General features: G+C 38.3%; 1 protein-coding gene across 1 annotated transcript in view; it reads right to left on the bottom strand.

The window, feature by feature from the left end:
• Nucleotides 1-3,249: 3,249 nt before the first annotated feature.
• The window catches only part of shisa9a (shisa family member 9a), a 60,295-nt gene continuing 37,403 nt past the window's right edge, over nucleotides 3,250-26,141 (bottom strand). Inside the window, exons 3-4 of the mRNA XM_041973907.1 lie at nucleotides 17,723-17,893; nucleotides 3,250-5,930 (exon numbers count right to left, since the gene is read on the bottom strand). Of these exons, the coding sequence (XP_041829841.1) occupies nucleotides 5,002-5,930; nucleotides 17,723-17,893 (1,100 nt within the window). The 3' untranslated portion in view covers nucleotides 3,250-5,001. The remainder of the gene's footprint in view (nucleotides 5,931-17,722; nucleotides 17,894-26,141) is intronic.

Raw genomic sequence — 26,141 nt, 5'->3', positions numbered from 1 at the left:
GAAATGCTAATTAGGAAGGCAGGTTGATATGCTGTTTCATGTTTATTAAATTATGGATAAGAAAAGTCAGCTGTTGATGTTGAGGTTGAGAAATGTCATGAATTACCAAAAAGGAACTCTGACTTAAGTTTGGATTGTCCATGACCTTTCCTAGTTATACAAAGAATTCCCTGTACCACAGAACGAGTCTAACCATTTTAAGGTTACAGAAAGCCCAGTGTTTATATCTAGTCCACCTCACTCAATGGAGAGCTATTGGTAGATAATTGCTTACTCTAACAGAGGAATTCCAGCTGGACTTCTACAGAAACCTTTAAAGTGGCACATTTTATAGTGTTTTTCAGGTGAGAATCCAATGATGGATCTCTTTAAACTGCACCAGCAAGTCTTACTAGTAAGATTAAATCAAGATTTAAGCTAGCAAAATTGTGCTAGCGAGTAAGTCTGTGAGTTTCATAGCACACAAAAACAAAACATAAAAACAATAGATTTTAACCCAACTTGATCATTTATATAGAAACAGTTGAACAGCAAAAATATTGCTTATCAACTTCAGGTCACAAAGTCAAACTGATCCGCTCGTGTTGACCCAACAAAGCTGTATGCTACATGCTAAACTGCTCTAGTTGTTGTTAATCAATATAACAGTGAATCACTATATTGAGAGTGGGCCTGACTGTTACTATTTAGGTCCATGACATCTCAACTCCTGATCTGACTTCTTTTCAGAGGCAAAACAAAAGACTAGATACATTTTTTTGGTGTGATCATGATGTAGCCATGGAGCTAGCCACTAAGGAGCAATTAGTTCTAACCCCTGTATCTCAGTCATGTCATGACCGGATAACACAATGATCATTAACAACAAACGCCATAATGTGAAATATTTGGCAGACTATCATTTGAATCAGCAAACAGAACTTGCAGGATAGCTTGCTAGCTTGATTGCTAAAGCTACCAACTGGAGAAAATATTAGCAGTTTAGTCCATCGCATGAGATGAAATAAAATTCATGATGAAACACATCTGAGTCACATTAATTTAATTTGTTTTGAACTTAATAGCTTCAAGAGTTCCCTGTAGGCTCACAGTGCCATCACACACCAAGTTAAGTGAAGTTAAACACTTCATAAAAAATGGAATTTTGCCCCCACAAGTAAATCTACTAATAATTTCAGCATTTCTTTCTTATAACAGCATGTTAAACCACCACTGACAGGAAGTTCAAACACAGCATTTTATCATCAAATTGCTTTCAGCAAATCTAGATTTTCACACATCTTTTCAATAAATAATGAACTGTTCCACTGAATTCTTGGCTCTGTCACTGTTTCACTATGCTTTGAGCCAGCACACTACCTGTATCCTTTAGTCTCTGCTGTGGCATTTTTTGTCTGACCGCCTGATGAGCTTTGTCAAACATGACTGCTTCCTGAACCCGTACATCTATGATCCTGACCTTGTCAAGCATAACCCAGTCAGCACAACCGATTCCCTGCTCTCTGCTGGTTTATTTTGGCCTTCAGACTGTGCAATGAGGATTTTTTTTTCTTTGTTTGTTTGTTTTCTTTGTCTGGTTAGCAGTTATCCCTGTGGTTTGCGAAACAGACATTAAAGAATTGAGCGGGAGTGGTTAGCAACGGGGGTTCATGTTTTCACATTTCTGCTTTGCTGGATTAAGTCAATTGACTCTGATCATGAACATCTAGCAAAAACCTGACCTTTTCCTCAACTGTGGCACAAACAAAATCACAATCTAGCAAGAGAGAAAAATAAATACAAAGAGCAAAGGAGGGGGCATGGGGACACAGTCTGCTGGGAATCTTGTCAGGTGCAAATGAGTTTGGATAGATTCTGAATTTTTCAATTTGTTTTGTTTGTTTGGATTTTGACAACTTCAGAGGCCAAAACTGCATGCCAAAGTTGGATTCACACACATAGCCATACAAAAATGTTAAAAATTAAAAAGATATATATATATATATATATATATGTATATATATTTTTGCCTCACAGAATCAACCACTTTAACTTCCTGCTTTAACAATGCACATGGTAAAACCAAACATGTCTTCAAATGTCGGGGTGAATTATTACTTTGCTGTCTTGTTATGACTGAATTCCTCTATATAACATCTCATCACAGCCCCGTATTTTTGTTTCTGGTACTGTATTTCTGTTCTGAAGGTAATCCATTCAGACACAGGTAAAGAAAGGCAGAAGGAGAAAAGAAGTGCAGAGAAGAAGTAAGGATGAAAAGAAATAGACAAGAGAGAAAGGCTATGTATATTTATATATAAAAAGCATAATGTTAGTAATCGCTACAAAGGGCCAAGGTCTGGGGTTTCACAGTCTCTCATGTAGAATAGGCAGGGAGCAGTGCTGACTCGCTGCTGTGATGACACCTGCCGCTCGGCACTGTGGGAGCACGAAAAAAGCAAAATCCACCCTGTAATATATTCCAAGTGTGGGTGTGAATGCACGTGTGTTCGGTGCAGGTATATAGGCGACCCATTTTACCGCTATTTCAATGTTTTAAATCCTGTTTCCTGCCTTCAGTCAGCCCTCAGGTCTCCAGTCATGCGACCCCTTCCCTTCCCGAAGGCAGCAGGGTGTTGCACAGCATGAAACAAAAATATCCCCCTTTTGGACCCGCTTATCTTACACTCAGCTGGCTTAGTCGTTTTTGATTTTGGAAATGTAGTATTAGGCGCTCCTTTGGACCACAAATCTCCATACAGTCGGGATCCAAAGAGTGTGAAGCTTTGTCGACATTACATTTTAATTAAGCGTCTGTTTCTTCCATCAGATTGTCACATGCATGTCTTTCCTTTGTATTATTTCCTCTTTTTTGCCAGTTTTTAGTGGTCACAAAGTTGATCTTTGTACATGTCGCTGTCTGGGCTAGGTGGCAGCTGTTTGTGCTTTGACTGGGTCTTCCCAAGCTCTATAAGAAATAATTTTATCACTTGAAAAGTATATTAGTGTTTGCTTAAATAACAGAAGTGACAGCAGCACTCCACAGTTTAAAAGCTCATAATTATAGTAGCTGCTGCTAATATGAAAACAAAACATCCAAATAAGCTTGAAAAACGTCTTTGACTATTTGGCCTATTTGTCAGGCTCACGCGTATATTTTTATGTTTGAGTCATGAAACCCACATAGATTTTTCTTTCCTTTTCCCTTCAGCTAGACCTCGAGTACAGTGAGTGATCTAATCAAGCTTAGTTCTTTGTGGCAGTGTCTTACCGGTTTAAAAGAAGAAGACAAAAAAAAAAAAAAAGTTAAATTATTAGTGTTTTGCTGGTCCAGTTCTCAATACTCTTTGCAAAATCCCTGCAAACTGCAACCTGTAGAAAGTCCAAACTTACATTTGGTTGACTTTTTGAAATATTGCTGGCACACAGCTGCAGACATTTTATGTGCACTGTCTGTGATAAATACATAAACAGTCTTTAATTAAAGGAATCATCATGTCCACTTCCAGCATGATCAGGGGCCTTTTTCTAACCACAGCTACACAGCTTTGTGCTTTTGCACACTTTATTTATTCTTTTAGGGGAAAATTTTAATAGTTTGTTGCCTGGCAACCTCATGTAAAATCGCATCACAGTTAATTTGGCATTAAACTTCCCTTTAAACCACTGGAAGTCTTTTTAACTCTTAAGTTTTTTTGTTCAGATTAAATTAGCTACATATAACAGGTTAATTAGAGATGTTTTCAGGCGCTTGCAGGTAGATTTCATTATTGTAACTTTGCACAGGTCTGCACTGTTTTCCTCCTGTTTCCAGTGTTTACTCGCAGCACAGCTAATTACTGATGCTTCTTGCATTGTAATCAAGAAACGAACATAAAACTGGCATCGATCTTCTAATTTAATTCATAGCAACAAGGTATATATGCCAAACAATCTCTTTAACTGTGCATATGTGAGTAGTTTCTGCATTTAAAAGTAGCTGCCATTTTTAAATGTTAAGATTTCAGGAGTGAGTTTTGGACTATTTTCTTTTTTTAAATGCAAAACAATTATGAAAAGTATTGATATACAACAAAAACCTTTAGTAAAACATCCTGGTGTTCAGCGGTTCTACTGTATATTTCTGTTTGAGTGAAAATGTGTCTGCATGTGTGCATTTCATGATACTCTGAGGAGCCTCCAGTTAGCTACAGCATCACCCAGATGCCGCCTGCCTGCCTCCCTCCTCATCTCTCCTCTGGGTGAGCTGTCACCACACAGATGAGATCAGAACACAACAATGCCAGTGTGACAACCTCCATTCTTTGTGCTGGAGCCTCATGGAAAAGGGCAACCTTCAGCTGCAGAGCTTATGAAGGCGCTTCAGAATAGCCACAGTACAAAGCATGTCTGCAGTTAAAATCCCAGTGCCCTCATCATGTTTGTCTGCTTTAAAGCACTCTGGAGATTTGAGTGTGGGTATTTCTTCCAATCCATTCAATATATATTTATTTTTTTATCTTTTTATTTTTGGGCAGATGAAGAAAACCTCTTCTTGAAAGATTTGTGGGTAAACGTGCTGTATTCCTCCTTTGCTGAGATGCTTCAAGCTTGATCCCTTATATTGCTTCTCAGGCTTGGTTTGTAAAGCACATCTGTTTTATTCTCAGCATTTTTGCTTTGTAACATCTGCTGTAATGCTCAGACATTGTCATCATTACAGAGTAGATATTAGCTGTGAGACATCACTCTTAACATCACCACAAGAGTACAGGGATCCCTACTCTTTAGGCTCTTGAGAAAACATGGACAGCAACTTCTTGAGTACAAAGGTCTGTAGAGCAATCTGATTGTTGAGCTCTGTTTGTGAAACAAGAACCACTCAGACATACTTTGCCAATAAGCCTCAGCTTCTTCACACAAACACACGTGTAGATCCGCATATTATGACACCCAGGAGTTGACGTCTCCAGTCAAGAGATTACTTGTGTCACCACTCCACATGCATCCTTTTCCTCCTTTCTTTCTCCCTTTCTCCCTCTCTCACACAGTCACCTCTGTCTTGCTGTTGGTCACAAAATAGGGTTGTGTGGGGAGGAAGTGCTGGCTGTGGCTGTGGCCTCTGGTGCCATGGAGCTGGTTCGGCTCCAGCACCGTACACTGAGGCCTCTTATGCCCGTAGCTCTTCCTCCTGCCCACTGTCTCAGTCCCATCCCAGCCCTTCAGCCCAAACCCCATTGCATGCCCAGTTGCGATTGTGTTGGAACTGTATGCCAAGGGGCGGCCCATTGTGGCTGAGCTTGAACCAAAGGCGGTCTCGACAGCCCTAGAGATGCCCAGGGATGTGCCACCTGGCATGGTCCCTGCCATATGTGCCAGGGAAGTAGCCCCAAGTCCTGGCGGCTTGCTACTGTGGCTGTGAGCGTGAGTGTGAGAGCTGTGGGAGCTGTGGGTGCTGTGGGAAGCATGACCATGGCTGCCTTTGGGTTTTTGGCCATTTGGCTTGAGTCCCCCTCCTCCACCAGCTATGTGCCTCTCTGTTGGGAGAGTTGAGACAGAGGAGATGCTAGGCATCTCGGTGACATAGGTGGCCACGGGTTCTGGAGTTAGTGGTCCTAAGGAAGTCATGGGAGTCATGGATGTCATCGGGGTAAGTGAGGTCATAGGTGTCATAGACGTCATAGGTGGCATAGACGTCATAGGTGGCATAGACGTCATAGGTGGCATAGATGTCATAGGTGGCATAGATGTCATAGGTGTCATAGACGTCATCTGTGTGATTGTGGGGTTCATGGGATTGGAGGTCATAGGGTTTGAAGCCATGGGGTTGGTCGTCATTGGAGTGGTCATTGAAGACATGTTGCCCATGGTGGGTCTGGAGTTGCCCATAGGCTGAAGGGGAAGGCCACCTTTTGATGGCAGCTCTACCATCAGACGACGCTTGTTGTAGAGTTCACCGTTGTACTTGGCAGCTAACATAATGAGAGAGAGAAACAGAAATAAAGAGAATGTTAGGTTGACAGAAAAGAGCTGCTAAAGGGCATGGCTTAAATCTAAGACTGCATTCTGATGCAGAGATATAGTGCTCCCTTTGGCTTGATGGTTAGATTTTTTATGTCACTGTCCAAATACAGAGTTCCTAGACAATCAATAATACCCCTTTAAATACCATTTGTTTTCAAATTTACAATTTTGAGGAACAGTTTTAAGACATTTTACACCTCGATGGGGATAGCGGAGTCCATCCATAAAACCAGATGCAACAAAGAGCTGTAAATGCCTTGTTAAAAAAAAAGAAATGAACTCTTGGATCTCTGTGCTAAATTGAATTAAATATCATGGCTGCATGCTTGGATAGGCAAGGCAAGTTTACTTGTATAGGACATTTCATACAAGACAATTCAAAGTGCTTTACATAAGACATTTAAAGCTTATCACCGGAAACAATAACAAGTGCATTAAAAACAAACTTTTAAAGAAAAAAATAAATTAAATAAAAACAGAAAGGAAAAAAAAAATCATCTGTGCAACATTCACTCCCATCAGGACAGTGGCATATTTTTCAGGAAAAGCCTTGCTTATTTCAGCAAGACAATGCCTATCAACATTCTACATGTATTACCTCAGTATGGCTTGATAAAAGTCTTGGTCAGGGCTACTCAATTCGGTCCTACGAGGGTTGCAATCCAACAGGTTTTCCATGTATCCCTGCATTAACACACCTGAGTCAAATTAGGTGGCTCTAACAGCCAATCAGGTTCTACACAATAGCTCATTAATTTGACTCAGATGTGTTGGTACAGGAATACATGGAAAACCTGCTGGATTGCGGCCCTCGTAGGACCGAATAGAGTGGCCCTGGTCTAGGTGCTCAGCTTTTCTCAATCAAAGATGGGGAAGCTTAAAACTCTAAAAGAAGGTGATGCAGCAGAGTGACAAATGTCCTCCATTATCACCTTTTTTGAAACATGCTGGTGGCATCAAACTCAAAATCATAATAATATAATCTTTTTATGTTTTTAACAATAATTGGAAATAAAAATAGCAGGTCATTGCCTTCTTTTATTATTTACATTAATTATTAAAAAACAAAAGCAAAAAAGCAGATGTACAAAAATCCAACAGATACTGGCACTGTTTACACACATCTTCTACCTCTACTCCTAACCTCACCACCCTGTCTGTGTTTGTGTGTGTGTCTTCTCACTCTGAGCAGCCAGCTTTAAAGCCTCATATTTATTTCTTCAGTCATGTCACCCAACCACAGTCCTGCTTATCACTGCGAAATGTGACCTTTTTTTTTCTGTCCGATTCATGTTCACAGTTGAGTCATTACTCTTTAGCTCCTTGTTGCCTCCACGTCCTTGAAGATAAAGTTACCACACTCAGCGGGTTTGCTTTGCTGCTGTAACTATAAATCTAGTTTATCGCTCCATAAGCGGCAGAGAGAAATGAGTAAGCAGCTCTGCGAGGGAATGGTGGAGCAGAAGTGTAGGTGAGGATGGGGCTGGGGTAGATGCGTGGAGGGAGCGTAGTGTCTCGCCCCCACTGAGTCCCTGCTAGACCGTCCCCAGGGATCAAACTTGCTCAGGCGACAGGTGAATCAATCTGGAGGTAGTCAGCTCATCGCCGCAAACATCCAGTGGTGTACGTGAGAGGAAACGCAAGACACTGCTGTTACACAGTGTGAGCTCTGCATCCCACTGAGACCAACATTATGCATCAGGAAAAGAAGAGATGAGCACTGTTTCTCTGAAGCCCCTCAGCGCCAGTAACATTAAAAACCTTGATATAGCCAAACCTGTTAAGCCAGTCTGCTTTTTCTGAGGCAATTAGATTATCTCCTGTCAAGATTATGAAGCATTCAGTAGTGCTAAATGTCTCTTTTTAAGTTATGCACTTTTTAAATGAGCTTTTTTCTAATGCAGAGCTATAACTGTTTCTTTTTGGGTGGGTGTATCTCACTGTCATGCTGCTATTATAACCAACAACTAATAGGAAAGAGAAAAAAATGGACAGGGATTCAGAACAGTTATTGTCCAAATATTGAGTAAACTCTGCTTCATTATACTAAAATGTCTTAATACTGTATATAATACTGCATGCTTGCACCATCGATGGGAAATTATATCTAATATTGACAAGAGACATGAAAGGCATTCTATACTCAATCAGCTACAAGTATGTTGGGAATAATAAAGTGAAACTATTTAAACGGAGTCACAAGTGTTCTTTCTTCAGAAAAAATTTGAGAATGAAACATCTTATGGTCATTGCCTCACTTCAGTTCACCACCTTCACATTATGTGCAACTAATAAACAGATTTTATTAAAGTGTTTTTTTCAATGGTAATTTTTCTTAAAGGTATATTTCTCTTTCTCAAGTATGGTTAGATTTTAAAAGAAGAGTAAAGTAGGTGGTTTAAAATTAGGGCTACATCTCTCTCATCTTGTATATCCTAAAAACAAAATACATGCCTGCATGTAGTATAGACAGGCCCAACTGTGAAATATACTGTAGGTTAAATTTGCATATTAATTGTTGTAGAATTTAGTTTAAAACTAAATTTGTTCACATGCATTCTGTATTGTTTTAATCTCACACCTCCATCTGCAACAGCTGCATTGGTTTATGGGTAAAATGAGCAGTTTCAACATAAAGGCTGCAACAGAAAATCATTATATGCCAACATTTTGCATTACAGGTAAAATTGTAAAATTGTCCAGATTTACAATGGTTTAGGTTTTGCACTCACCATAAGTTCAAGTTATTGATAAAAGAAAATAAACAGATTAAAAAAATCTAAATATTAATGAATACATGATTACAGCTTTCCATTCATTTCCTGAAAGCTTTAGCATCTTACAGACTTCGACACTACGTTTTGGAGGTGTGTTTAACAAAACCTAATACACAATTCCTTTTATGACTGAGCTGCGTCGCCACAGTTAAACAGTAGTTATGAAATGATATCAATATATACATAAATGTATATAAATTCTTCATGTTGTAATAAATGAGTTACCAGAAAAGGTTAAAAAGTACCCTTTTTCCTTGCATTTAAAGAGGATTAGATTAATACTAAATGACAGGTGAAGTGTATAGATAAATATTAAATTTTAGAAGCAGATTCAATTTTTGATAATTCCTGCTGATAAACAAGTGAAGATGGATACAGATTGAGGCTTGCATACATCAGACAGGATGTGTAGAGGCTCTTAAAAAGGAAGGATTGAGACTTGTTGGGTGGTATCTTATTCCCTATGTGAGAAGCGAGTAAATCCTTTGCCAGCCTACAGCTATCAATGATAAACTGGTACAGTGCTGTGGGCAGATTCCAGTCTGAATTACAGTAATGTGATCCTTCTTCTGTATGAAGGTTAATGAGGTGAAAATGAGATTAGAAATAAATTAATATAAATGAACAATTCTATCCCAGTAACTATGGATTTGCTCTGTTTATCCTCTGTGGAGATCTTACTTGTTAATAGGCAGGTATAGACAGTCACTGGTTAGGCAGGAGTGGTGCACTGGTTCACATTTTGAACCACAAACTCCCAGGATAACATTTGTTGGTGTTCACAATTATTATCTCTGCCAAGGTGGAGGTTTTGGGGGCGAACGTTTGTCTGTCTGTTAGTAGTCTGTTAACGGATTTTAATGAGATTTTCAGGAAATCTCAGAAATAGAATAAGGAACAAGTGATTAAATTTTTAGGGTGATCCAAATCACTGCCTGGATTCAGGAATTTTTTAAGTGTTCTTCATGGAGAGATAGGGATCGTTTTGCCATTTCAGCTTCTAACATATCAGATAATGTGCAGAATCAATGGCTAAAAAAAAAAAAGAAAATACAAGATGACATCATGATAGATGTTATAATCTGACCTTGTTTGACTCAGATCATGTTAATATTCTGGATCTGGTGATCTAGATGGTTAAAATATGGGTGGGCTGTTGGGCCTTTTGGGGTTTTTTTTTTTTTTTTTTTCAGGTGAGTGACCCTTTGGCTTGGCAGAGGTCTGTACTCTCTAAGTGCTTCTAGTTATTATTATCATTCAGCAGAGCAATTGTACATTACATGTTGGTCATAATTGGTCATTTGTATTTGCAGAAGTCTGTGTCCTCCTCTACACTGAGCTACAGGCCTGCATCCAGGGACCTTTATTAACTTTTTTGTGTCTTGGTTGCTGTTAGAATTCAATAAAGTGACCTTATATAAATGCACAGGGGGACAGTGGAGATGGCTATTGATTGACAGAAGTGTGGCTCATCAGACCATTGGGAAAGTGACAGAGGCAATTAAGAAGTGGGGGAGACGAGGGGGCGCAGAAGTGGGGGATGTTGGGAAAATGATGCTTATCTTGGGCTTGGCTCCATATCTAATGGGGTCAACAGACAGTGAAAACACAAGTCTGTGCTACAGTCTAGTGTACTTTGGCTACAACGTCTCCCTCTCTGTTACTCACACAAGCATTTCCTGCTTGTCTGATTTGTTTCCATTACTGGACTCATGGTAATGGGGCTTCCTTGAAATCCCAGGCTCCTGTGCTATGTATATCTCTTTGAAAACCACTTGTGGAATAGAAATCTGTCAGTCAAGTGTGATCCAGATGGGAGGGGGAGGAGGCACCCCTTCAATTACAGAAATAGAATCAGATATGAGGAGCTATAGGAGAAGATTTGGATTAGCCATCCAATGAATTTCATGAGCGATATGGAGGATGGATTAAGGTGGAAAGCAGGTTGTCATCGGGGCGGTGGTTGAAGAGGAGAAAGGAAGACAAAAGAGGCACAAAGAGAAGGTTAGGGGAGTGCAGAGAGGAGGCCAGGAGGTAAACGATAAAGCTGATGATATGAAAGATGGAAAAAGGTGAAGACGGGAAATGGGGAGAGGTGTGAGGGAAGACGAAGTATTTAAGAGGAAATGAAGAGGACAGGGCAGGAACGGGGGGGCTGGAAGAGGAGGCAGGAGAGAAAAGCAAACCCAGACATTAAAGGTTAGGACAGCAAGGGTGGAAGAGGGTCCAGAGGGAGTGGTGAAAGGATGATGAGGGCCATTTTAGATATAAAAGAGAAAAAGATGAAGAATCTGGTTCAAAAGGAGCTGGCAAGAAAAAAGGGAAAGAATATTGGCAGGTTTTAATATTACCTCTAAATTGCTGCCTGCACTCATTTTTAATCTTCAAAAAAGGAGCCATGTAAAGAGTTAAACATACAATAATTGACTCTTTGTAGCTGACCTCCACTGATGGTGTTGCACATTTTGTCCCATTTGCATGAAATAATGGATGCTTTAAGTGATTCTGGAGAACAATGCTGCTTCTCAGATTGATTTTATGTCCTATAGGCAGTCGCTGCCTTTTTTTTTATTTATTTTTTTTGCGCCATGTGCATCACTATGTGTACGCCATGTGGGGACAACTTTTCCCTAAAGTTTGGGTAGACCACGGTACATGAAATAGCCTGAAGAACATTGTTTCTTTGCTGCGTCTTAGCAGCTTTGGCAGTTTGTCATCACCTTCAAGGAAACTCAGTATTTCATTAAATAAGAATTACTTTCCTTTCACATGTTCATTTTGGTATGTACAAAGCACCAGCCTCAGGCAAAAAGATTACCATGAGGCAATGTACGAGGTGTAAAATAACCAGAACTTACAATCCTAATTACAAAAACAGTTGGGACACTGTGTGAAATGAAATTTAAAAATAGAATGCAATGTTTTACAAGTCTTATAAACTCATTTTTTATTCCCAAAATATCAGATGCTGAAACAGAGACTTTGGGTGCATTCACACCAGCCTTTTTTATTCAAATCCTAGTCTGTTGGCGTATAGGGAATGCCCCACTCGAATCAAAGAAGCGGATTTGGTCTGCCTACAAATGCAGGTCTCAGTCCGTTTCGAGTGGACTAAATACAGAAGGCAGACAACAAAACAAAGTGGGATGACGATCTCACCATTTACAGTGTATAACATCAAAACATTTAAAGAATCTGGAGGAATCTCTGTGTGCAGGAGGAATCTCTGTGTGCAGGGGACAAAGCTGAAGGTTAAATCTGGATGCTCATGACCTTTGGGCCCATAGGCAGCACTGCATTAAAAACAGTCATGATTCTCTGCTGGAAATCACTGCATACGCTCATGTACGTCCATAGATAAATGTGAGCACAGTTTGTCATGCAAAGCTGAAGCCATATGTGAACATAATTCAGAAACAATGCTGATTTCTCCGTACCAAAGGTCATTTAAAATGGGTCTGAGACAAAGAAGAAAACTGTTCTGTGGTCAGATTAATTAAAAATTTGAAATACTTCTTGGAAACCATTGATGCCATTTCCTGTGAACTAAATAAGAGATGGACCAAAGTTTGTCATCAGTGGACAGTCCAGTATCTCTGATGGTATGGGGTTGCATTAATGATGTGGGCAGCTTACACATCTGTGAAGGCTCCATTAATACTGAAAAGTTCAACAAGGTTTTAGAGCAAAATCAGCTCTCATCCAGAAAATGTCCTCGGCCAAGGATTGTTGAGCAGCGTGAATCCTGCACCAGAGTTCCTCCCCTAAACCTCCAGCAAGTGGTCTTCTCACTTCCCACATGTTTACAGACAGTTGTTAAAAGAAGAGGAAAAATTAAAATATAAACTGTCTCAGGTTCAACATCTCATGCGTTTATCTTATTTTGGGAATCAAATCTGGGTTTCCTATTTAATGTTAAGCAATAAAAGGTCCAAAATCAAACACGATGAGTTCCAAACACTTATAGTTATACTAAATTGCTGAAATTTCATTGCATTTAGTTTATATAGAAATATTTCTGGCCCCACTTTTTGAGCCATGACTCTGATCACATACATGAGAAGTAACTCATCTGAAAAAGGATTCAGGTTGGTGGTGTCAGAATTTATCATAATTAATTCAAATTTAAACAGCACTGTTTTTGGCACAATTTCATGCTGTTACTGTATCATACTAATTCTAATTTATTTCTATAACACATTTAAAAACAACTGAAGTTGACCAAAGTGATGAATAATTTTAAAAAACAAAGGATAAACAACAATAAAACATTTTATAAAAAACAGATGTAGTAAAAGTAATAATTATAAGAATAAATATATAAAAAAATAAAAGAATACCAAAAGGCTTTGAAAAATAAATGAGTTTTTAATGAACCCTGAAGATATTTATGGAAGCTGCGTCTTTGACTGAGAAAGGAAAAAGCATGATCACCCTTTCTTACTCTTCTAGATGAAGGAAGTGCAACTGATTAGCAGATCTGAGACATCTAGTGGTGTAATACAGGCAGAGAGGAAATCAACATTGTAATAGGAGCTACACCTTTTAGAGCTTTAAATACATATAAAACAATCTACAGCAGGGGTGCCCAAGTCCAGTCCCCGAGATCTACTATCCTGCAACTTTAGATGCATCCCCTCTCCAACACACCCGAATCAAATAAATTCCCTCATCCACATGGCATTTAGCTCTGCAAAGGCCTGGTAACAAGTTAGTTATTTGATTCAGATGATTAGATCTCGAGGACTGGACTTGGGCACCCCTGATCTACTGTATAACCGGCAGCTGGGTTTTATGTCAGAAGGTGTGAAAAATGCATTGGAAGTGCAGTGTGCAGTCATAGGTGTTGTACAATCATCCAGTGATGCAATTAAGTGTAATTTACTGACCATTTTCTAATTTTGTTTTGTCAAATCAGAAGCTGAAGTGCTCTAGTTTGTGGAAAACCAACCAGTCCCACGGTGAGACGTGAAATGAAAATCTCACAGATAGAAATGAATTGTGAAGTGACTGGCAGCAAAATTTCAGAAGCAATGTATTATGTATGGAGGATTTCTTCCTGCTGGCACCTACTCTGTGTCTTTTGCAGTTATAGCAGGAGTTGTTATCTGGTTGGCAGGAAAAAGAAGGTTTATAACTCATCTTTTCTAAAATACATGAAATAAGAATGTCCTCTTTAAAATATGGTAATATAGCATTCTGTGGTAAGATGAGAACATCATCAGTCAAAAATTGAGGTGGACACAAAATTACTTCAGTCCATTAACGAGTTATTAAAACCAACAACGACACGCGCTGTAGACTATTTCAGTTTTATGTGCTTACACAAAAAAAGGATATCAATAAGGTTTGGCGACTATAGGCTTTAATTCAGTTACTCCTTGTTCCTATGTTTTCTCAGTTTGATACTGGAGTGATGAGCAAATTCTGACATGGAGCCTACAGGTGGATGCTGGGGTGGTGGAAGGGCGGACAAAGCAGGCAGCATATTGCACTGATGGGCAGCAGCAGAATATATGGTTCAGAGAGCATGACAGGAGTTTAAATTGTAGCTTAAATAGACATGTTTGATGAGTGGCATGTGGAGTTTGAGGCAGAGCACATGGGAAGCAGCAAAGCAGCTCAAATTGCCTGCCTGAACTACCTTACAGGCGTTGCCTCATTCATTATACACATTTTTTTGGAGAAAGTGTAGAGAAATTCCACATGGAAAGATAAAGAAAATGCAAAGAAAGTCGAGGGACAGCACTATGCAACACCTTCAGAATGATGAGGCTCCTTGTACTGATGACAATACCAAAAGTAATTGAAAATATTTTAACAACAGCAAGGGGTGAGTAAAAAACAGTACAGCAGAAAAGAGAATGAAGGAGCTACTTTTACCAGCATACATCGGTAGTAAATGCTCCAGAATATTTGCTACTGCCTTCACACACTATTGTATCCCACATGCTGGTGTTCTGGAGATTTTACTTGGTGGAAAGTCTGGGTGAAAAAAATCTCTATGAGCTCCACAACAATTACATGTTTCTGTTCAAATGCTTCAAATATTAGGAGTTATCATTCCTTTCCAGTAGAATTTTCACTACTATAACTAGCAAACTAAATTCTATGGAAGCAGAAAGTGGCCATAACTGTAATTATTTATTTGATTGACTGTTTTCTTTTTTTTTTTTTTTTTTTTTTTTTTTGGAGATCACATTTCTTTTTCTTTTTTCTCAATCAATCAATGAATGAATGAATAATGAATGAAATTGTTTCTTTATCCAATTAAAACTCATGAAGATAATTTATGCTACAATCTTGAAAAATCTGCCCTTTCTGCTCAAAATAACCATCTATTTTGACATTTTTTGATGGAATAATAAACTTTGCTTTCTCAGGATTACAACTGGATCAAGGTTAACATAAAAATGAGTGGTGCGTGTATTAGCACCTTTATTCATTGTTTATTGTGATCTTTACTACATACACCTTGCTAGTACCGGGTAGGACCCACTTTTGCCTTCAGTACTGCCTTTATTCTTCATGGCATAGATTCAACGAGATGTTGGGAACATTCCTCAGAGATTTTGCTCCATATTGTCATGACAGCATCACAGTTGCTGCAGATTTATGGGCTGCACATCCATGATGAGAATCTCCCATTCTACCACTTCCCAAAGTTGCTCCACTGAGTTGAGATTCAAACAGGATGGATCCGTGCTTTTATGTTGCTTACATCAAATTCTGAGCCTACCATCAGAATGTTGAAGCTAAAATGGAGATTCATCAGATCTGGCAACCTTTTTCAGTCTTCTTTTGTCCAGTTTTGGTGAGTCTGTGTGAATTGTAGCCTCAGTTTCCTGTTCCTAGCTGACAGGAGTGGCACCCTGTGTAGTCTACTGCTTTTGCAACCCACATGCTTCAAGGTTTGACATGTACTTTCAGAGGTGGTATCTGGATACCATGTGATGAAATGAGTGTTTACGTGAGTTTCTTGAGTTAGTTCCTGAGATTGACTTTCCTGGCCTTTAACAAAGAAAGACCTTTTTTTCTTTTTTTTTTAAATAACCCATTATCTTGGGAAAACAAAACTGTTATCTTGAGATAATGACATCAATTATTTATCTCGTTATCACACGATAATGAGACAGTTAACTCATTATCTCAAAATAATTAAGGAAAAAAACATGATTGCTGCTTGCAACCTTTGGAATTTCTACTTATTACAGTGAAAAGAATTTCTGAGCAAAGCTAAAAACAAACACTAAGAAAATCTGCATTCAGAAGCAGGAGCATCAGCTGACTTGGCTGGAATTTTCCGTTTTAACCCACAGGTTCATTAAACTCATGTTACTGCTACTTTCTGACTTCTAGAAAAAAAACAAACAAAAAAAAAAAAAACAAAAAAACAAAAAAGTAAAACTTCAATAATTTCTGTAACTGTGCAAGAATGTTCATGTACCTATTTTCTAAATATTATAAACCTGTCTCATCTGTTTTCCCCACAGACAGAGATTTAAGTTATTTGCAAAACTGCTTTCTGCAGTCCCCACAGCATGTGTGGCATCCATCTGCTGGGTTTATGTGTGGTGAGATAAAAGGAAGCGTGAGCCTAACATCAGAGAGTGAGGGTTTCTCGTTGGAGGAACAGTCAAAGTTTGATTCTGTACTCAAATTGCTGCATGTCTTGTGGATGCTCCGCACTTTGATCTACCGAAGCTCCTGTCAGTGAAAAAATTGGCACGTCTCCCTCTCCTAGGATGATGACTTTCTTCTTGTTGAATATTGGTTCGAAATGTTGAGCTGATAAAGAATCCATTTGTTCTTTGATCCTTACAGATTGACATCAACGCATATTCTGTTGGCATTTTGGAAAAGTGAACAATTTTTCTCAAATTAATCAACAGTGTTGCTATATTTGACCATTTTTCTTTGAATTCTAAAAATATATTCACAGATAATAAAAGGACGTAAGATGACAGAGTCAATCACAGTTTTGCTTTTGAGCAAGCATCCTTTTAAGTGAAAAATTTAGCACTTCTTTTTCATTGTGTTTTCACTGTTGTTGGCAGCTATGTTAACTGCTACCATAATTAAACAACTTCTCCCTGCTTTGAGGAAAGAAAAGAAAACAGCATTCAGCATGAGAAAGCATGGCTATCTATCATTTTATGTCTGGGGATGAGTCAGGGCCCTCTCCACAAGAAGACTGCTGCACATGGGATCACATAGAGAATTCCCAGGGAGTACACATAAATAAGGTTGCCATCAGATCTCTGCTATTAGACTTACAGAAAAAGGATTCCTCAATATGGTCATTTTTCTAATAAATTGCATCTTGTTTCTGTTTGTATACAGATTTATTTGTAGAAAATAAGCAGTATAATGGGGGAAATTCTCAATCAGTTGAGGGCAGGGTACCTGTCAGGCATAAGTAAGCTGACAAACATGCACTAAAAAAAAATTACATCAGTCTGAAAGGTCATGAAATACTGATGCTGCTGCCAAATAACGTATAACAAATGAGAAGGAAATTCAAATCAGTTGCACCAGCAGCTAGCTCGTTGAAATTCCTGACATGAATTGAGCAGCCAAAAAGCTCAATGAGCAGTTTCTGTCTTACAGCATGTCCAGTTTTGTAGTGCAATCAATAACACTTGTCAAACCAGCCTGCCTGACTGGAACAGTCGAGTCACATTCCTCCGTCAGACCTCTAGAATGAGTATCTGCTACACCTTGTGTCAGGTCAAAAAACTTTTAAGTGAACTGTAGTGAGAAAAAAAGAAAGGTAATCAATAATGGGCCAGTTTTTCATGCCACTTCACGAACAAAAGTGGGAGCAGCCCCAAGATTCAAGGTTAGACTTTTGTTCTTTTGAGCTGTAACCAATATATTATACCTGTGTATCTCCAACTGTTCTCTTTTTCAGTACAATGTAAATGTTCCTGCAATAACCGGATAACTTTACGGACACTCACCTACAGCCTTTAGGGAGGCATACTTGTTGAGATCCTTGTTTTGCTGCTGCTGTTGCTGCTGCTGCTGTTGTTGTTGTTCGTAGACGTGCGCCAGCTGGCTGAGGGCAGGGTAAGGGTGCTGCAGGCCAATGTTTGAGCCCGGTCCCACATTGTTGTTTATCTGGCCACCCTCTGTGGACAAGGACACAGGACAAAACAAGGTTACAAACATGATCAAAGCTCCAATTCTTTTGGCCGATGAGCAGCTCCAAACAGGCATGTGCTCGTTGAATGGTTTGCTAAAGAGCAGCTTGACAGGATAAACTCTCATGTACGATTTCCAGCATCTACGTGTCTGTTTTTTTTCTTTTTTTTTAAAATAATGTACGGTGTGCCGCTTCCTAATATTTGGCTGTGCTCCACTGTTCTCATGAGCATCAACTGATGGACTCCTGCCATCATTCTCCAGCTGCGGCCTATTGTATGCCCCGCTGTCTAATACACATTTGGATTCAATCCAGTGCGTATGTCAGTGCATACCGATAAGTTGCATCTGCTGCCTATTACATGAGATTTTACCAGTAATTTCCGTCATGCATGTCAGAAGACTTTCATCTATTTCAGCTCCAGGAAGGAAATCGTTTCTGTATATGACTTTGTTTCCATTTTATGCACATTTTAGGTCATGCAGAATTTGATCTGTAATAATCTGAGTATGTATCTGCTTTGTGTGTTGAGACTTGAAAAATGTCTATTAAGTCTAAATTATTTGTTTAAATGATTATAACAAAATTTCTTCATGGGGAAGTCATCACAGGAACTGACTTGAAATATGAAACATTGTTTATGATTAACAGTTTTCCCCTTTGATATATTTTTGTTTTATTTGTTTAAAAAATTAATTAAAAGGGACTATCCTTGATATGGAAAATGACAGTCATGCAGAGTCATCTGAACTGGTATTTCAGCCTCATATATTAAAATATTTTCTCAGTAGGGAACTTTGGACAATCTTTAAAAAGGGTTGCTTTCTTTCTTGCTGAAAGGAAAAAAAATCTCTCACATGTAGATATCTCATTGCGTCCCTTCTGGGACGTGAGGAATAAAGCTATTGTTCTTTTTGTTGTAACATTTGGCTGAGCTTGTTGAAGGCTGTAATCAAACCATTTGTAATTTTATTTGTTTAGTAAATCCAAAAAATCTGTGTGATTATTGGTGAGCTTACATAATAGATAGCATAAAATATGATGTTCACTTATTCCAAAAAACAGGATCAAATTAATTTGAAGTAAACATGAAATTCCTTAAATATATTAACCAATCTCTACTACCCATGGTTATTTTGGCTGAGTCAAAAGTACTTGTGCCTTGTCCTTTAGTACTGACTTAATGTTTTCCTGTGTGATGTCATACGGCTCTACTATGTGTGATGAGATAGTATTAGCACTAAAAATGTGTCTTGGCATTTTTTTTCTTTTAATTTGGACATTATTATTATTATTATTATTATTATTTATCATGGTCTATGAATTTTTAGGTTTTTGTGACTTCCCGTTTCATTTAGTTAAACCTGTTTCTTTAATTAGTTTTTGCTTCCTGCTCCACTGTTACAACAAGCTTTTGATGCTTGATTATTACATAGCATTTAGCGCCCTTTCCCAAAAAAATGGGGCAAAAAAAAATAGACTTAAAGCCATCTTACAATAGCTGCATAGAGCGAGACTAAGGCTGTGTCATTTACAATCTCTATGCAACTGATGTGGTATTTGAATGATCACAGAAACATCCTGTTTTATTTTTTTTTGTTTTGTTTTGATTTGTGTTTTAGTGCAGAGTTTCTAAAGAAAACCTTGCTATCAAGAAATAAATGCTTTCAGGCAACGAAACACACTTAAATGGTTTGAGCTATTTAAAAGATTTTGAATCAATGAAGTATGAAGTGAAGCAGTGAAGATGTTCAAAGCTTTTGATGTCATCTGTCACACGACAGCGGTGTCTTCATAAAAGCTCCAATACAGTGTTTTGAATCTTTCTGGCTCAGGATAAGTGATAAAAGCTCCAAAGCCTCAGTATCATTTGTCCATCATTATGAAATACCTTCTCATTATATTGACACCTCCTTACTATCAACCATCTATTGAGTCTGATCCTTAGCTGCTTACAGCACTGTGGTCGACAGTGTTGTTTTTAATGTGCTCTACAAATAAATTAGGATTGAACTGAATTTTACAGTCTAATAAAAATGAAAAACTAATCTTTATGTTAAAAATCACCCTGTTTTGAGAGAGAAATACATTCCAAAAACCTGTTTGCTACTCAGTAGTTCAATTTATTTTTTTCATCATTATTTTTTCACCATCACTTCTATGCTTCCTGACACTTCTGTGAAATAATAAGTCACATGAGACAAAACACAGTAGACAACTGAGTACATGCACATGACCCAAGACTTCGTTATGTCCTCTTTTTCCTCAACGAAAATGAATCAACCTTACAGTTGCTTCCATGCATCAATACAAAGAAAAGGTGCAGGAACAGAAAAATACATAAGACTCAATTCAATGTAAAACAAGAGAACATTTCACTGCTGAGTTTCACACAGCCCCTACCATTAAATCAAAAAAGCTGAGCAGGTGAGAGCACTCAGGGCACTTCTAAGCACAAACAGTGACACCAAACACATCTATTTGCAAATGCAGTATGCAGGTACTACAGCTCAAACAGACTCAGGAACTATGTCAGCTACTTCACATCATCTTTCCAATGTTAACATAAACTTTCTGTCTATTAACTACTCATTTATTCCTTTTTTTTAATTTTTATTTTTAAATCAGATTATGGGATAGGATGTAACATGTCATATCAATTGCTGTATTATAGCTTTATAATTGGGTAAACAAGCCTTCCTTAAGTTGAATACGAATAATAAGGTTTTAAAAGATGTGCATTGGGTTAGGTTAAGGAGTAAAATGCTTGAGCAAAACTCCAGTTTGACTTGACAGCATAGCTGAATGATAAAATAATGTGGGAATTGTTCTCTTGCTATGCAGAGCCTGGCAGATAACTGCAAATTCCTGCAAGTGAAGGCAAAGGTGTCCATACTAAGTGAATGTGTTCTGTTAAAAGCCCTAAAACTGCTACTTGATAACTTGAAAAGGGGAAACGAGAGAAGGAGAGGAAGGAGCAGGCAGGAGAAGGGAGAGGGATAAGGATGCTAAAAATGGAGGGGAAGGGGAGAAAATGTTACAAAGATGGTTGGTAGAGATATGAGGGACAGGGTGAGAAACACAAAAGAAGCTTGAGAAAGACTGTGAGGGTGGAAAGGAAGTCTTGCCCACTCCTCCCTTTCCTTGCAGCACTTCTTAAAGGTTTCTCAGACAGGTTGTCGTTTGTGGGTTTACAGCTAAAGGAGATGTGGAAGTTGTGCATCCACAGCCGAATGATATTGATTTCCTGAACCAAATTCTCTGTTTTATCTCAGTGGGGCATTAATGAGCTGTGAGGTGCAGTCAAGGGTGATGTAAACCTGCACAGCTCCACTGTCAAGGCAAACCAAGTTGCGGTGGCACTAATTAAACACTTACTATGTTGATTGACAAGGTAGAGGGAGAATGGAAACAATTAAAAGGAGCATCAGCGTGACAAAAAGAAGAGAAAAAAGATGTTAAATTCCAGAGAAAAATGTTTTTGCATCTGAGCTTAGCTATGTGTTGGTCCAGTTATCGACTGGCAGTCTGTCCACAGATGAATGGATGATCTTGGCTAACATTGATTTGTACATGCTGGCACACTTAAAGTTGGTTTTTGGTAACTGAGAGTGAGACAAAAGAAAATAAACCAGCATGTATGGCAGGGACAAGGTGGAAAAGGAGCTAATGGCATTGAGTCATTAGAATGCTGAAGCCATTGCGCCCATGAATTTAATAGAAATTCATTCTGGTCATGATAAAAGCTGGTGCACTGCTTTATTTTTCATAGGAGGCATAAAAGCAGATGACATGAGGTCACCAGTTTTCTCATTTCATAATGGGTTTTGTCTGGTTGAGGAGGACATTTGTAAAATTCAATAGCGCAACAAATCAGGGTTGAAACCTTCTAAAATATGGGCACTCTGCCACAAAGTGACTCACAGCAAATCCATGCACAATAAAAGAAAATATTCAAAGAAAGACAAACAAACCCAAATCCACTGCTTTTTACTTTATGTTGAAAAAAATAATCAGGTAAGACAAAATGTGAGATGATGAAAAATTTTGTATTACACTATCAGAACTGTATCCCCTTTTTGGGCTAAAATATAACAAAAAGGCCATTTCTTTGGAAAGGCTTCTATTTGTATGATAGTTAGAGAAGAAGAGTTGCACTGTGTCATGTCATGTTTGTATGGAAAATGTTAAGCGACAGATAACTAGCTTGATGACTAGACTGAGAAAAAGGCTGTTCTCACTCCGTCCAAAAGTCATCTCACTTATTCACTCCTAATGACCAACCATTTCCATATCTCGTATAAATAATTCAGATTTACAGAAGGAACTGAGCTGGCCTGAATTATATGATCCAAGTCCCTGAGAAAACATGCCATGTTGAGCATGTGATGTTGTCAGAGTGAATTTGGAGAACACATAGATTGCAGATATTAGGTGTATTAACTTAAGCCTAATTTACATAAGTCTATGTAAATTAGGCTTAAGGTAAATTTAAACTTTGGTGTGTTTAGCCACAGACCCTATGATGTCTTTTTTCAAGTCGTAAGCATTTACACTTGTGCACTGGGATGTCTGAGTTTGCTATTTGGCTAATTCAGACCCATTCTGAAACTCATGATAGCTGCATGAGAGATGACAAAAATTCATGTTGGTTACTTTTGTATAGGGCAGGCTGGGCTCGGGAAATGTTTGCTCAAACAGGATTCCAGCACTGATTTCTGACAGTGCACAGATTATAACCTCTAGTCATGCCCCTGCTACCTACTTCCAAAGTATTTTTGTGGATGTTAAAACTGGCGAACTTGAATATCACATTTATCGAATCTGGACATTTTACGATGTTGCAACATAATGAGTTTGGGCCTAAAACTGTAGTAATTTTTCGTTGTGTGAAAATTCCCATGCAATTTTTGTCACATGACATTTTCCTGCTCTTCCGTGTTTGTGTTAAGCAGCTAAGTGAAATTAAACGACGATGTCCTGGACATGATGAAATATCTCAAGGCCCAACAGTGGTGCTGGCATCAAGTTAAGTGTTATTTGGCTGTCATTTTATTTGGCCATTAACTCTATTACACAATATTAAGCCATTGTTCTTTAAAATAGTAGGCAAGTAACTGTACATTTATGTGCAAATATGTCCTTTTAGCAAGGCTAGCAAAGCCAGGCTAACTTGGGTAAGCCTGTTAACAAACTGGAGGTTAACATGTCTTCTGAGGTTAAACCAAGCAGACAGACCAAATCTCATGCTGGAAGCCAAAAACCACATTTCCAGTCCACAAGTTCTTTAAAAAAAATCACCCTGGAAAGCATATCCATACTAATTGGCTCCTGTGCCCCAAAAAGTGTTTGCATGCAGACATTTGGTTCAAACATTGAAAAATCTGGAGATATCTATATATCCCTGTGTATACATGGCCTAATAGTGCACCTTTTTAACTAACTAGGTTCTTCAAAGTGTTTTAAGTGTTTCTGAATTATCCATTCATGTTCATACAGGTTTTTTCTCAGTGTCTTGGCCATGCACAGTTCAACACATGGTGAGGATCAAACAGTTTCTGGGTGACCACTCCAACAGCTAACCATAAACCATACTTTATTTTATTTTCTAAGAAGTAGAGCATCAAGCAACCTTTGGTGCAGTCAGCCACAAACTCCTTACAATCACCTCTATGGCACACAGTTTTTCAGTATGTAACAGAGTGTAATGTTAGTGTTTAGGTGATCACAGCAGTATTGCAAATAGTGTCCCAGCTCCGATTTTGCTTGCAATACCCAGTCTAGTATCTCCACTTTTGAGTCACCCACTTTTAGTGGCAATCAAGTTTGTGTGGGGGCATATTCAAAGGCACTTCATGAAGTGCTCAAGTAAGGACAGTAATTCATACAAGAAATTTAAAAAATAGCGCTTTCTATGTTCAATTTTACTGGTTCATCACATTGTGTTCTAGTGTAAAACTTACACTGCTCATTTCCTCCTAACAAGAATCCTTGGTAAGTTCATTGCAACTTGGTAGGCACAAGAAAAACGAGGCAAACAGCTTTCTGTGTGAATCACACTAAAACCTTGCCTGAGACTCCTCCAGCACTCATTCCAGCATTTGTTTTAATACTGAATCAAGTCTAATTCTTGTTTGCTTTCAAAAGACCATTATCATTTCAGGTTCATAGAAGTGCTTTAAAAAATCATTTAAATTTGTAGGATAAAAAGCAACATTTAAGCCTCATATCCTGATGCAATATGGAGAAAATGAAGAAAGAAAAAGCAACTAATTCAAAATTACTCTTTCACTTTACAACTAGATGCAAATGCAAAAAAACTCTTACCCCAAGGTCACACATACATACATACACATACCGATTGGCTTACTGGAAAACAAATAAGGCAACCCGATGACATCACTGCACTGCGCACACATTCACCAGGATTACTGACATGTGTCAGCAGGATGTCTGTCAGGATGAAGAAAGTGATGCAGTGTGGGAGCTGAACCAAAGAAAAACAAACTGTCGTGGAAGAAGATTGTCATGGCCTCAGAGGATCAAACAGCCAACTAGTCTTTCCACCGCTCTGATATTTCCTCAAGCAGGAAAATTCAAAAAAATTAAAATAGACTGTGTCATGTTCCAGTTAAAAAATAAAGCAAAACTTCACTTTCACAACAGTGCGCTAAAAATTGACATAAAGGGCTTTCAGTGTAATATGTGGCATACTGGAAATGACAGTGTGTTGAGTCTTTTTTAAAATACAAACTTGGAGTCAGGGACATAAGACTGGAAGTGTAGCTTATCAAGATGCAGCACAGTTAACAAAAAATTAACACCATGTTTGGAAAAATTTCCCAGGACTTCAGATTGCAACTAAGAACAAAGCACAATGTTGGGAAAAAAGCTACAAATATAATTCCAGACACCAAGCTATTTATTCATCCATACTAAGAAAAGTTCACTACAGAATAAAATTCAAGGCTGTTGCTCTCTGGGAGTGAGAATGTTGCAGAAGGTGCAAATCTAAGGCCATGCCCCCAGATTTAATAGCTGAACATTTCGTCCACATGAAAAAGGCATTTTGGGAGCCTGAACATGTACAGTACATTTTTAAACTGGGTCCAAAGATGAATCAATCTGACAATTTCATTGTTTTGTTTCTTTTTTTAAAACCTATACACATATTTCCTGAATCAATGATGCCATAGCCACAACTCTACGCCTGAACCCGCATGCAAAACATCCTGCAAACAGCTGCAGTAATGGTGGATTACAGAGTTGTACTCATGCTGCAGAACCTACTACCACAATCAGCAGCAAGTGGACACTCCGTCCTATATTTGTTTATGTTGCACAATTGTTAATATGTTGCATGATTTACTCTTGGTTTCTTGTATTTCCTTGGCAGCATCACAGCACCACTTTTAGGCCTGGCAGATATACCACACGCTTCAGGGGTTTTGTGCAGATGTACACATTTCTTGAAAAAATTCTGTCTTTACGAAAAACTTTTTTAAAAACAAAATCAGTTCAGTCTCCATGTGGATGTAGCTTAAATTTAAACAAAATGTTCCAGTTAAGTGAAATCTGTATCCATGTGTTCAGGAAAATTTTTTTTTTTAAAATTACACAGCTGTAAGGCATGGTGGAGGAAGCATTATGTTGTAGGGCTATTTTGGTCACCACTCTGAATTTATTTTTAGGTAGAAAAAATTTTACAGAATGAGGTCAGGACATAGCTACATGACTCAAAACCTAGGAGTTGCTAGAAAAAAAAATAGGAGAATTTTTGAGGGGAAAAAATTTTTACAGAATTAGTCTTAATATACATTATTGTGCAAGTCACAAAGGCAGCTACAGGAGAACATTGGTTCAAAGTGTTTGCTGTGATTGACTTTAATTGTGACTGAGAAGGAAATCAGACTTCATTTCATTAGTAATGAAAATTAGCCACATGTGTTCTACAATGAAGACAACATTCCAACTATAAAACATTTCAAACTATTTTTCAAAGCTTGTTGAGATTATTTTTATGGATGCGACAGCCCATTAAGAAAAAGAAACTAACATAAAAGAGTCTGGCAGGAGAAAGACGTTTTCATGAGTCTAACCATGTCAGTGAATCTGGGTCTTCACTAGCACTGTCCTGGATACAGGGGATACCCAGGACACCATCTGGGAACATGAACATAAAATTATGTTTGTAGAAGAAGTCCAGAAGACACAATGTGGTCATTTTAAAAATT

Source organism: Melanotaenia boesemani, chromosome 21 (assembly GCF_017639745.1).
Source record: "Melanotaenia boesemani isolate fMelBoe1 chromosome 21, fMelBoe1.pri, whole genome shotgun sequence".
NCBI lineage: Eukaryota > Metazoa > Chordata > Actinopteri > Atheriniformes > Melanotaeniidae > Melanotaenia > Melanotaenia boesemani.
Note: the sequence above shows the minus strand (reverse complement) of the source record. Positions and strands in the feature narration are given on the sequence as shown.